General features: G+C 39.1%; 1 protein-coding gene across 8 annotated transcripts in view; it reads left to right on the top strand.

Annotated features, from left to right (window-relative positions):
* DNM3 (dynamin 3) overlaps positions 1 to 13,413 on the top strand; it is a 600,443-nt gene that overhangs the window by 208,759 nt on the left and 378,271 nt on the right. For all 8 annotated transcript variants that reach the window (XM_012511535.2, XM_030823969.1, XM_003258880.3 and 5 more), the window contains exons 7-10: positions 796 to 938; positions 4,581 to 4,716; positions 6,965 to 7,032; positions 10,572 to 10,710. In XM_012511535.2, coding sequence (XP_012366989.1) covers positions 796 to 938; positions 4,581 to 4,716; positions 6,965 to 7,032; positions 10,572 to 10,710 — 486 coding nt within the window. The remainder of the gene's footprint in view (positions 1 to 795; positions 939 to 4,580; positions 4,717 to 6,964; positions 7,033 to 10,571; positions 10,711 to 13,413) is intronic.

The following is a 13,413-nucleotide window of genomic DNA, read 5'->3' as shown; positions in this document are numbered from 1 at the left end:
TTATCTGTTTTTTCTTTTAATTCAGACTTTTGTTTAACCGCATTGTAATAGAAAGGCCGTAAGACCTAAACAATCTGGGTTTTTATCTCACCTTTGTTCTTAATTAATCATGCACTCTTAGGCTTTTGGAGAAGTTTCATTGTACCGAGCTTGAGGTGCCTGCTGATCTCAGTGGAAATTCCAAGTAGACGGTTATGTCAAGCCTTCAATAGCAGAGAGAGCTTTCCCTTACTCAGTCATGGAGTTGCACTGGGGCCTAGAGATGGAAGTAGGAGTAAGTTTCTGCCTCAGCTGAGAATGTGGAGCAAATTAACAGCTGACAGGTGCCTCTGGCACCTTGGCTACCTGAGCTTCATCAGTGTGGTAAACCACTTAGTCCTGAGAACACCGGGCAGCACCTGTGACTCCTAGCTTCCTTCATTTCTATCACATTCTAACTTAAGGTTCCTTTCTACAAGGTAGGAGACCTGGTAAATCAATCCATGCTAAGGTGTTATTGGGCAGCCTCATTAGTAACATTAGCTGCATTTTAACAGGGTCTTCTGGATTTAAAGAGATAGCTCAAGTGAGTCACTCTAAAGGAAGGAATTTTGAGCATCTCTGAAGTGCAGTGGAGGAGGGAGTTGGTGTTTCTTCTCCCTATCTACGTAATAGTCAATCTCAAATGCAGACATATGTTTGAAATTTTGAATTATTAGAAAAACAATGGAGGCGGATCTTTGTCTCATGAGTTAATCTTTAATCTGTGTATATGATTCAATCTTCAATCTGTGTGTATGATTTTGTTTTATTTAGCAACTTACCAACCACATTCGGGATACCCTACCAAACTTCAGGAACAAACTACAGGGACAGTTGCTCTCCATAGAACATGAAGTAGAAGCCTACAAAAATTTTAAACCGGAAGACCCAACCAGGAAGACCAAAGCATTGCTGCAGTAGGTCACCTTTCCCTTCCTTGGCTCAGCATTTTAATCTAATTTCTTTAGTTTTCTATTGCCTTAGTCTATTTGTCATGTTGCTTCTTAGGTAGCAAGTAAACTATATGAGGCTATCTATATGATACACAATAACTCTTGAATTTTTATGCTTTTTTGAACAAGAATTATTGGTATTATTCTGTTATTATCAACTTACCAGTTGAGCATCCCCATGCCCATTTAAATTGTGTTTTTAAAACTGGATTAAGTGAGTAAAACCATTAGGGATGACCCAGCGGGAATTTTTGTCCCTTGTCTTAGAAGTGGGTAAATACAGATGAAAATATCATTTGTATTTTTCAGCTGTTTCTATGGATGTCAATTGTACTTATTATCCTTTATTCCAATTATTTCATGTAACTTATTTGTGTGCATTTTTCAGTGGAATGAGAACCAAGGATTTAATTAAAAAGTGCTAACAATAAGACTGTAGTTATTTTTCCTTTTACGTAATGATTTTAATGTAGTCCTTTGAAAATGCAAATGTGAAACTGCCAAGCATCTTTTCACCCCTTCATGATCTTCCCATCTTATCTCTGGGTTACTAGAGTTATCCCTGTGGTGTCTTGGGGTAGAATAGCAGAGAATTATTAGAGAATTCCTAGCTCTTTATGTCTTACACTTTCTTCTCTCCCTCAAATCCTTCTGTTGCCATCAGTTCCTTTATCCTGTGCTTCCACTTGTGTCAAGTCCCTCTCAACGGGAAGGCTCCCCTGCCCAGCACACACTGCAGGATACCCGAGGTCTACCTCTGAAGATGATGTTTGGTACCTCTTATGGCGTGCTTTTCTCCCCAGCAGCCTGGCAATCAAAGCATCCTTCAACTGGCATTTAAAGTGCACACTATAATTTCTTTCTTTGTGAGGAGATTCCCAAATGCTCAAATATTTAAATACAATATTAATTGCTTCATCCTATATTTCCTCATTAAAAATATTATACAAAGGAAAGAGTTTTTTTTTGTTTTTTTTCAGATATAACTCTTTCCTAATTTATTCTTTCTTTTCATTCTTGGGTTTTGTTGAGCTCTTGCAAAAACTCTTCAAGTTACAGAGAAAGCTATTTCTGTTTAGGCCCTAGGTCGTTATCTTAATATCCAACTAAAACTATTGTGCTTGCAAATACTGGGTCTTGCCTCTGTGACTTTATTGGACTCAGATTACAGAACTTTTCACAGCTAGATTCTTGATTTGCAGAGGGCTGATTCAGCTCCTTCTTTATGGCCCTATTCTTTCTGACCTATTTCTTTTCTCTCTTCTATCCTTCCCTCCTGCCTTCCTTTCTCTGTTCTTCCTCCTTCCTCTAATCTCTTCATGCACTCAGTGTCTGGTTCTGTGAAATGAACGATAAGATAAGATAATAAGATTCTTGCTCTCAAGAAGTCCCAGTAGAGTAGGGAAAAACAGACATAAAAGTTAACGCAATTTAACACAATTAATTGTGTTAAAGCTAATAAATGCTATGTTTCTGTAAGTGTAAAATACTAAGGGAGCCCAGGTGAGGAAGCAGTTAAATGTGAGGAAGGATGTGAATTTGCAGAGAAAACAGAGGCCCTGAGGTAGGAGAAGACCTTGTCATGTGGAAGGAGGAGGGCAAGAGAATCATGAGAACTTCGGTAACATTTGTTCTAGGATTAGTAAATGGGCCAGGTGGCTGAGGTATAAATAGGGTTTAGGGGAAGGAGCAGCTAGAGGTACACTTTCTGAAAAATTTTTTATGTCTCAGTGTGTATGTCATACCTCTCCAGGTGTTTTTAAAAAATAAAATTAGCATATACATGAACATAACTAAATCCAATTACAGTCTAGCTTCTTTGGCCTAAATAATTTTCAGTTACTTTTCATTCATCCATGATTTTGATGGAAGGGAATGAAAAGATACAAGTTTTAGATAGTTTGAATTTTTTTCCTTTTAGATTTTGAATTTGAAATTAGTTCCAGTATGTTTAAATTAGAGTTTCTAAACCTGGTAATCACAAATGAAAATAGTTGTGTTTTTTTTCCTCTTTCTTTCTTTCTTTCTTTCTTTCTTTCTTTTTCTTTTTTTCTTTCTTTCTTTCTTTCTTTCTTTCTTTCTTTCTTTCTTTCTTCTTTCTTTTTTTTTTTTAACAGCCAGTGTAAGGTAATTCATTCTTTCATGGGACAAATATTTATTAAATCTCCCAATTATGTTGAGCAGGGAAAGGTAAAGAAAACACACAGTCCTTGCCCTTAGGAGAGTGACTAATAGACATGGCAATGTTAATGTGCTGTGCCAAGTGCTCTGCAGGAAACACGCTGAAGATGCAGAGGAGGGGCGATGAGAAGTGGTGCTGGATAGAGTCATGGATCATGAAAAGTTTCTGGGAAGAACCAGTGCTTGAGCTGAGTCTTAAAGAACATGTAAAAATTAGTCAGGCAAAGCAGCAAGGGACAGAAAGAATGGTGCTCTGAGCAGAAAGAAAAGTGTAAAAGCGCAGGGACATGGTGCATTTGGGGAATTGCAATGGCTTTCTTATGGTTGGCTGGAAGGTGATTGGGATGAGTGGTAAGAGATGGGGCTGAAGAGGCAGCCAAGGCCAGACCATAAAATACTGGGAGATGGGCTAAAGAGTTTTGATTGTGTTATCAAATTGTGGGGATCCATTGAAAAACAAGGCTAGAGCTAGATTAGAGGGGTCACAAATCTGTGTTATTCTGATAGGGTGAGGTCTGACTTTGACAAAGATAAACTCGAAAGCAGGATGATCATTTAGAGGAGCCTTCAGTGATGCTGGGAGGCATTGCTGCGAGCTGAACCAAGGCAGTGTCAGTAGGTGTGAGGAGGAAGAGCTCAACCAGCTGAGCTGTAATGGAGGAGAAGTTACCTACAACTGGTGGCTCCCTGCAACTGTTGGGTGAGGGAAAGGGAGGTATGCTGGATGCCCCAGATTCCCTGCCTGGGGTGGGTGGTATCATCCACCATGAGGAGAGATTTGGGAATGCAGGAGGATCAGCAGGTTTGGGAGTGAAAGAAATTGAGAGGTTGTTTTAGGTGTGTTGAGTTCAAGGCAGCTAAGAGGAAATAAACATCCAGTACAGTTGAGCATATGGGCCACTCATTCTTCTGAGAGTTATGGGCTAAAGCGGAAGGTGTGGAGAAACTATTTCTCAATAACCCTTGAAACTATGGCAACATTGAGATCACCTAGGGATGAATATGAGGAGAGACTGAGGCTGTGACATTGGGGGAGTAATAGAGCTGGAGCATTTGGGACACTAGGTGGTTGTGTTGTCATAGGAGTTCAGGTCCATTTGACTATTCTACATAAAGTTTAATTGATTAACTCTCTATTTCAAGTATTCTTTAAATACCATTTTATGACTGCAATCAAATGAACAGAATGCATTGAAAGACAACTATATTTAAATATTTATTCTAATTAAGTGTCTAAAATCTTAATGATGTGTATTTCATATAATCACACTGTGAGTGCTACATAGAGTGCAATGTTAACTCTGCCAGTAGGTGCCACTAGGAGCACCTGGAAAAGGATTCTAACAAATAATCATAGGAAAAGAAAATGAAGAGTGCAAAGGCTTGTAACTTTGACTTGAATCTATTTCTCTTTAACAATTACAGGATGGTTCAGCAATTTGCTGTGGACTTTGAGAAGAGAATTGAAGGGTCAGGGGATCAAGTAGATACCCTGGAACTCTCAGGTGGTGCTAAAATCAATCGTATTTTTCATGAACGCTTTCCTTTTGAGATAGTAAAGGTTTGTATCAAACGTTATTTTTTTCCTTAGCTTCACTTCACTTCCATATTCTGTTTTATACAACTTGATACAATATTGTGTGAGTGGTATAGAACTAACATAGTTCTTTGAACAAAACCTCCATATTCAGATAATGAAATTCAGGAGAGAAATATGTTCTTACTGATGATTCTGATTTTATTTAATAAGATTTAACTACATTTCAAACACAAATACTAATTGAGTTTCCTATGTTTGTTGTCTAATTAATTTAAAAATATTTCTTAAGCATGTACTATGCACCAAATTTCTAGGTGCCAGTGATTAAGACAGAGAAGACCCTTGCTTGTCTAGTGGGGAAAGACAGAAAATTAACAAATAGACAAATACAAAAGTTTCAAATGTTTTTATGTAAAATGATATGAGAGAGGGGACGGATGAGCCACTTTTAATGGAATAATCAGGCAAATTCTGTCTGAGCAGAGGACATTTAGACTGTGCCCAGACTGGCATGAAGAGGTCAGCTGGGTAAAGAACTGGGGGAAAGGGATGGTTCAAGGCACAAGTAGCAACCTCGGGTAAGGCACTAAAGTATGACAGGTGAAGAACAGATGTGGCTGATGAAGGAGAGGGGCATGAATGAATTCAGAGAGGGAGGAAGTGTCCAGTTCACACAAAGCTTTCTAGGTTGAGGTAAAGTCTTTATGCTTAACAATGGGAAGTTACAGGAGGGTTTTAAGCAGTAATGTGACTTGATTTGTTGATGTTTTTAGAAGAATAGTATACCTGCTGGATTGTAAAGAGCTAAGAGAGTGAGGAGAACAGTAGACCAGACCCAGGGGTGGATTCATTTTCTGTGGAGTCTAAAGCTTCTACAATTTTAAATTGAAGAAGAATACAAAATTATAAACACACAGGCACAGGGTCTTGGAAGAGGCTTGTGCAGGGGGGAAACGCTGAGAATTAAACTTCTTTAGCTTCCCAATAAAAGTGCCCCAGCAAGAAAGGATAGAGAGATGGGTGGCTTTGGGGTTTTGGAGATAAAGTTGCTAGGACTTCGATTCAAATGGGGGAATGGAAGAAAAAGAAGTTTTGAGATGAATTCCAAGGTTTTGGCTTTCACAGCTGAGTGAGTGGTAGTGCCTATCAGATGAGGGAAACAGAGGAAAAGCTCTGTTTGTATGGAGAAGTGAATTAGGAGTTCTGTTTTGGATGTGCTAAGTGTAAAATGCCCAATAGGCAGTTGAGTAGTTTTAGGGACCATGCTACTTGTCTCAAACAGAGGCGAGTGCTTATGTCTTTGTGTGGGAGGCAAATGGATAAATAGATAATTTCATTAAAATGTGCTAAGTAAAGTGATAAACTTCAGCAAAGGGTGCTATGGAAACACAGCCCACAGACATGAATCCCAGCTCAAGTGTGTAAGGGAACCAGCCTTCTGAGCTGAGTTTGGAAGTATGAGCAGCTAGTTAAGCAGGAAGAGGTAGGTTACAGGAGGAGGTGATCCAGACAGGAGAGGAATGATAAAGGCCCTGAGCTATGAAGCCATCGGTTGTGGGTAGAAACCTAGAGCAATTCATCATTCTAGGGCATAAACTGTGAGGGGGGGAAATGGACAGACAATGAAGCTGGAGAGGCCAAATCTCAGAAGTCAGGACTGAACTCAATGTTCTTCGGCTATCCCTTTGCGGTCTAGGCTCTGTGACACTTTGATCCTACTTGCAAGTAGATTTATGGTACCTAGCACTTCTGAGAAATATTTGTATAGTAATCTGTCCTGTGTTGTCTTTTTAAAATATTACTAATTTTCTTTTACAAAGAGGCCTTTAACTCAAATGTTTTAAGTGGCCAGGGACAAAAGACAGCCATTGTTAATTTCAGGACATCTGTACTGCTACTGCACATCAGGTGATACTCTCATTTATGTATTCTCCTGTGCCCTCAAATTTACCATATTCAGCAAAAGGATGAAGAATTATACATTTCAAATGAATGGCTAGATTTATGTCCAGAAGGCATCCTTATGCATAGCACTCCATATCTATAACAGAGTTAAAATCCACTGCCCCCAAACTCCCCAAAACCCCTAGTGTTCTATGTTGCCTTGAACTTTATATAAACAGATGTTTTGACCATCTGGGTTTAGGTTAGGAAAGACATGAGTATCCACTTATTAATAATGAAGTCAAGTTATTCTCATTCTGTAATGTTCAACAATATTATTCAAAGGAATTAAGTGTCATAACCGTGGCTCATTTTGCATCTGCAGATGGAGTTCAATGAGAAAGAATTGCGAAGAGAAATAAGCTATGCAATCAAAAACATACATGGTATCAGGCAAGTGATTCACATTTTTCTTGTCATCTGCTCAAGCTACCAAAATAAAATTCGTGTTTATAAATGGCTAGGAAACTCATCTTTTCATCATTGAACAGGGTAGAATACAGAAGTGGGAGAAAGAAACAGGAAATCCTACTTTGGGGTTTAATGGTAACTTCCTGTATTGCTATAGTCAGTTTTTTCCAAGTGAAAAAGCAAAAACATTTTCTGCACTTCCAACCTGTACTCTGCACAATAAGGGATTTGCAGATTAGCAAGACCTCATTCTCCAGAGCCTTCATTTTTCATGAGGGAGGCCAGACATGCTCATAATTAATCATTACTTACACCAGAGAAGGGACAGATTAATTTTGACTAGTGTTGTGGAGCAAGATTGGGAAAGATTAATGGAGGTAGTTAATTTCAAGTTTATCCTTGCCTGTGGAGAGGATGATTTCAACAGTCCAGGAGGTGTTGTGTGTGCATGTGTGCTTATGCATGTGGGGGCATGTATATGAAGTGCGTGGCAGCGTGATGAGACAGGAGAGGATGGAAGGATGGAATGGAGGTTGTTGAGGCTGGAGGATAAATAAAAGGGCTTTCCGGTGGAAGGGGTGGGATGACCAAAGGCAAAGAGGTGAGAGGGCACAGCATGTATCCATGGAGCCAAGAGTCATGCATATGCATTGGGACTGGCTTGAGGAATGCAGTCAGGAGAGCAGAGGGACCTGAGCTGGATGGGGTTGGGGGTGGGGTGGAACTTGTGTCTGAATTTCCCCTTGTTTAAAGTGAGATTATTCTAAATTACCTTCTATATTAGTCTGTTTGGACTGCTGTAACAAATGACCACAGACTGAGTGGCTTATAAACAACAGAAATTTATTTCTGACAGTTCTGGAGTTTGAAAATCCTAGGTCAGGGTGTGAGCATGGTCGGGTTCTGGTGAGAACCCTTTTCTGGCCTGCACAGTGCTATCTTCTCATTCTGTTCTCATGTGGCAGAGAGAAAGCTAGTTAGCTCTCTGGCCTCTTCTTATAAGGGCATTAATCCCATTAATGAGGGTTCTGCCCTCATGATGTAATTACCTCCCAAAGGCCCCACCTCCTACTACCAACACATTGAAGGGTGTGGTTTCAACATAGGAAGTTTTAGGGGAACACAAACATTCAGTTCATAACAATTTCTTTAAAGAACTATGATAACAACAAATGATTTTAAAGCACATATTTCTTCATTTCATGTACAGAAGGCTAAACATAACTTAATGAGCATATGTTGAATTGCAGCGTCCTTAATTCAAGGAAATAAAACTTGAGTTGCCTAGTACATAGATTGCCTCATATGAAGGAGGTGGCCCCTGCCTGTTGTCATTTGTGGTTCAGCCTCTGCTAAAAGGCCAAGTTGAGACTATGCTGGGAACAGACCCTGAGAAGGCAAAGCTTGACACTGAGTTTGCATGTGATGGGTGATTTTACAAAGGAGTTATGATGCTTGAGTTATTTATTGTTTTAAAATTTAGACAATCTGCTCCACAAATCTCAAATAGTATGGGCAGATATGAGTTTACAAAGTGAAGATGAGAAAACATCTATAACCAAATCTAATGTTTTTTCTTTTACCATCAATAGGATTTCTAAGCTCCCTATTCTATTTCTTCTCCACCATATCCAGAATACATTTGGTGTAGAAACTGTTTTGCTTTTTAGCTGGGCAGATCTGGTATTTGGACATGTTTATCTGATAAATGCAGTGGAACCAAATTACATTTTTTGGGGTCATACAGTATTTGAACTCAGCCAAATACAGTATTTTTACTTCACTTGTAAAACTCATTACCATATACGGCTTTTGTCAAATATAACTGCAAAATCTCAGTAATTCAGAATTGTCGATTTCTGATTTATATGCCTACCAACAGGAGATTGTTGGTGGTTATTATAAATTTGCCTGTAAGATGATAAGAAATGCACAATGTCCTGAGCATAAGACATACTCATGGTATGCTTATTTAGGCCTTTAAATATATACTTGGTTTGACAATTTTTTTTCCCATTTGATTCCATTGGCTATTTGAATAGTAGAAGCCCTCTTTGCCCATGAAGGACTTGATGGAAGAGATGCTTTGTTTTTCTTCATTGTTTTGTTAACACCGAACGCTGACTATGAGCAAAGGAGGGAGACAGTCCTTATGGAGCAAATCAAGATAAATAGGGTAACAACTCTCCCTACTCTGTATCCTGCAATGTGAAATAGAATGCTGGGCTTCCAAGAAGGAAGGTCTCAGCAGCAAGACTGGGGAAAGACTGGAACTATAAGTGCTTGCTTTGCATCTGGGCTTTAAAGCACAGGTGGGATTTGAATAGGCCAAAATTGTTAAGAGGGTAAAATGAGCATCATAGACAAAGGCAAAGACATACCATATAAGCAAAGGCAAATTGACTGAAGCATAGGGTACGTGAAAGGCGAGGAGAAAAATAACTGTGAAGAAAGATTAGAGTCAAACATTGGAAAAATTTTAATATTGTACTAAACAGTTTGGATTTGATTCTGTACCTCGTTCAGAGAAATTACCATTATAGTATGATTACTACAGTTAGAAATAGATGTGAGCATGGGGTGCTAAGCAAATGGTAAGAAGGGGTGTCAAGTCAAGATGGTATAAGGGAAGTGTTGAAAAGACTTTCCAAAAAAGGTACCATAGAATTCAGTTGCAGGAAAAGAAGTTAACTAAATAAGAATAGGTGACAAGGGGAGGGAAGAGGGCCTAGGAGTGGGGAGGATCCAGTGCCGAAGCCTGGAACCTGCCAGCCTTCAGTCATGGCCAAGGTTCAGAGTTCAAAGGCCCCTGTTATTGTAGCTTCTCTCTACTGACCTTTTGTTTAAATTTGAGTAATCATTTTTCACTTTTTATGAAACACATATACACATGCACATGTATATATCTGCTTTCCTGAGCTCCTGTTCAGCATGAGAAAAGCATTATTATAACACCAGTTTGAATTAATTAGAGCCTAAAGGAAGACACTTGTTATTTTGGTTATCATTTGTTATTTTTGTAAATTTATTATTTAGGCATCTTGAAATATTAAAATTAATTCATAACTCCCCTTACTGTCTTATACTCCCAGTACCCCAGGACCTCAGATTGGGAACTATCAGGCTCACAGTAATATAGCTGTCCTGGAATGGATAAATCGTATAATCTAGAAACTCTACTATTTTAGTGTATAAAAAGTGAAGCTCACTTGCTGTTCCACAAAGGGCAAGGAATTGATTTTGGAATCTTTTAGAAACAGGAATCTAAATTGAGAACACCATTTCTATTGTAGCATTTCTTTTTATTGCTGTGAAACAGTGAGGTAAGACAAATTACAGTTAAATATTAGTTAAAGGTCACATGATGTGCCATATAAACATTTTGGGCACTATGTAACTTTTAAACTTGGTCTACTACATGCTTAATTTAAATGGAATGTTAATTTAAACATTTTTCAAAAGATTTTTGAATATTACTCAATTAAAAAAATCTCATGGGCTGCTTGCTTTCTTACCTTCAGGACAGGGTTGTTTACTCCAGACATGGCATTTGAAGCGATAGTCAAGAAACAGATTGTAAAGTTGAAAGGGCCTTCCTTGAAGAGTGTGGATCTGGTAATACAAGAATTAATCAACACTGTGAAGAAGTGTACCAAAAAAGTAAGTTTGAATTATTTAACTTTCCAGTACGTGATTTTGGTTTATCAACATTCTCTATCTCATTGCATGATTCTTTTTCCCTGACCCTCACTTTGTTATAGATGTTGTGTGTTTGCCTACAGGGAAGGGTTGTGGAAAGTACTGAGTGGGAATTGCTTTCATGAAGGGCAGACATACTGTCTTCTATCATTCCTAATACGGTGGTTTAGAAAGAGTATATTTCTTTGGCTGATTTTCCCCATGTTGTCTTAAACAAATAAACATTACTTCCGAACTATTAGGCAAATGCCCTAAGCTTATTTTTCTGGTGGTGCATGGATGAGGGTAATTGTTAGAGAAGGAAATCATTGATAGTATGTATAATAATAAGAAAATTCTTCTAAATTGCAAATATGTATTCCACTTGAGCCTGGCTGTTCTGGGAAGGGGCAGTGTAGTGTAGTGGATAAGAACCCAGCCTTGGGGTTTCAATGACCTAGACTGAAATCCTGGCTCTGATACTTTCTGTGTGACCTTGGGCTTAACCTCTCTAGTCTTGTTAATTTATCTGTGAAATGAGGATGATGATGATAATAGTAATACCACCTTAGTGAGGATTAAACAAGATGATGCCTGAAACCTATGGGACATCTAACACACTGATTAACCATAATTTAAGTGCTCAGTAAATGGTGGCTGATCCATAAATTGCCATTTTAGCAGCAGTCAGCATTCTCTACCCTGAATATCTATTAAATCTATGCTGTAGAGTGCTGGGTCAAGACATCCCAAGTAGGGGGACTCCTCACTGAGGAATATGGAGAATGTGTGCTGAATTCCTCGGTTCATGAAAAGAATATCTTGTATTGAAAAACAAAAAAAGAGAATTAGTGATGGTATTTACAGTAGGGTAGGTCTAGCCCCCTGACAGTTAACACTCGTGCTTTTAATATTTCTTCAACCTATGGATAATTCTGTTTTTGTTAGCTTTGTTATCCTTCCCTTTATAGATGGTTACTAGCAGTTACCTTTCTGAAAAACCAGTGAGAAGAAAGAGAGAGAATGAGAGAGACAGAGAATGAGAATGAATATGAATATTAGTTCCCAGTTACCTGACAGAAAGGCTCAGGTAAAGAACACATGTACATAGCAGAAGAGGCAAATGGGCTGAATTCCTTGATGTGAAGGCTAAAAGAAAAGCAGTAAATGGAGCTAGCTTAAGACCCAGAGGTGACTGGGAGGTTCAGACCCCTTCTCTAGAGCTCCTACTGCTCTTCCACCTCATTTCCTAAACTCCTGGTTTCTCTTCTCCAAAACAAGAAAGAGCCACAGGCGTTAAGGGACTGAGGGACAGAAAGAAGAATGCCCATGGAGTTGAAGAAATCAATCTTTCTACCGTCTCACCAATTGGAAACTCGAAGTCAGTTATTAACACTCCTCATCCCTGCTGCCCTCATCTACTCTTCAGAATGCAACCTGTCGTGTCCCTTGTACATTTAAAGCTTTCTTAATTGATCTCTCTACTGACTTTCAAGATTAACTGATACTGAGTTTCCTACTAACCCTAAGGATTGCCACTCTCAGCACACAGATGTGTTTAGCCAGAGGCTTCTCTTTAGGTTGTCCATGTCTCTTACTCCCACCAATTAACCTGTCTTCTTTACAAGGGACAGTTGTGCTGTGTTTGTTCCCAAGCCCATTTAGCCAGTTGCACTTATTTTAATGATATACTTTAAATAAAGAGAGTAATTAAACTGACCCAGTGCAAAAAAGACTTTGAGTTTTGTTTCTATGAAAACTAAACTGAAGGCCAGGCGCGGTGGCTCACGCTTGTAATCCCAGCACTTTGGGAGGCCGAGGCGGGCGGATCACGAGGTCAGGAGATCGAGACCACGGTGAAACCCCGTCTCTACTAAAAATCTAAAAAAAAAAAAAATCAGCCGGGCGTGGTGGCGGGCGCCTGTAGTCCCAGCTACTCGGAGAGGCTGAGGCAGGAGAATGGCGTGAACCCGGGAGGCGGAGCTTGCAGTGAGCCGAGATCGCGCCACTGCACTCCAGCCTGGGCGGCAGAGCAAGACTCCGCCTCAAAAAAAAAAAAAAAAAAAAAAAAAAAAAAAAAAAAACTAAACTGAATGCTGTGGGAAGACTTGATAAATGTTAGCTACAAAAGCTTTGCTATTGACTAGGTGTAGGCAGGGTAATGGCAAAAGAATGTGTGTGTGTGAGGGAGGGATTATAAAAATCTGGATAGGTTTGGCATTCAAATTATTTCACAAGTATCTTCAGGTTCTCCCTCCACTGTAAAGAAAGCAAAACTGGAAATCATAAATGAAGGATGTGGTTTATGTAAGACAGAAGATGCATAACTCCAATCAGCAGATCCATATGCAGAGAACAGGCCTTGGCCTTACATCAAAAGATTGGCACATGTGTGGACATTTATGTTTTAAGTTATATAAAGTGTTTATGGTATGCATGAATCTTTTTTTTTTATCATTTCCCATTTTATCCAACCTACTGGAAAGCCAACAGTCAGTTCTGATGGCATGGGATGAGACAGCTTGTTCCCAGACACTTTTTGGCTTCTATTCTTGCTCTCTACCCTTTCCATTATGCTCCTTGGATTGGTCTTCTATATATTTTTACTATCTTCTCAAAACATTTTATAGTTTGCCTTAGATAAACATAAAATCTAGCTTTTCCCCTGAGGTTACTGTTTACCCT

Source organism: Nomascus leucogenys, chromosome 12 (assembly GCF_006542625.1).
Source record: "Nomascus leucogenys isolate Asia chromosome 12, Asia_NLE_v1, whole genome shotgun sequence".
NCBI lineage: Eukaryota > Metazoa > Chordata > Mammalia > Primates > Hylobatidae > Nomascus > Nomascus leucogenys.
The sequence above is the reverse complement of the archived record's forward strand: the minus strand, read 5'-3'. Positions and strand labels throughout refer to the sequence as shown.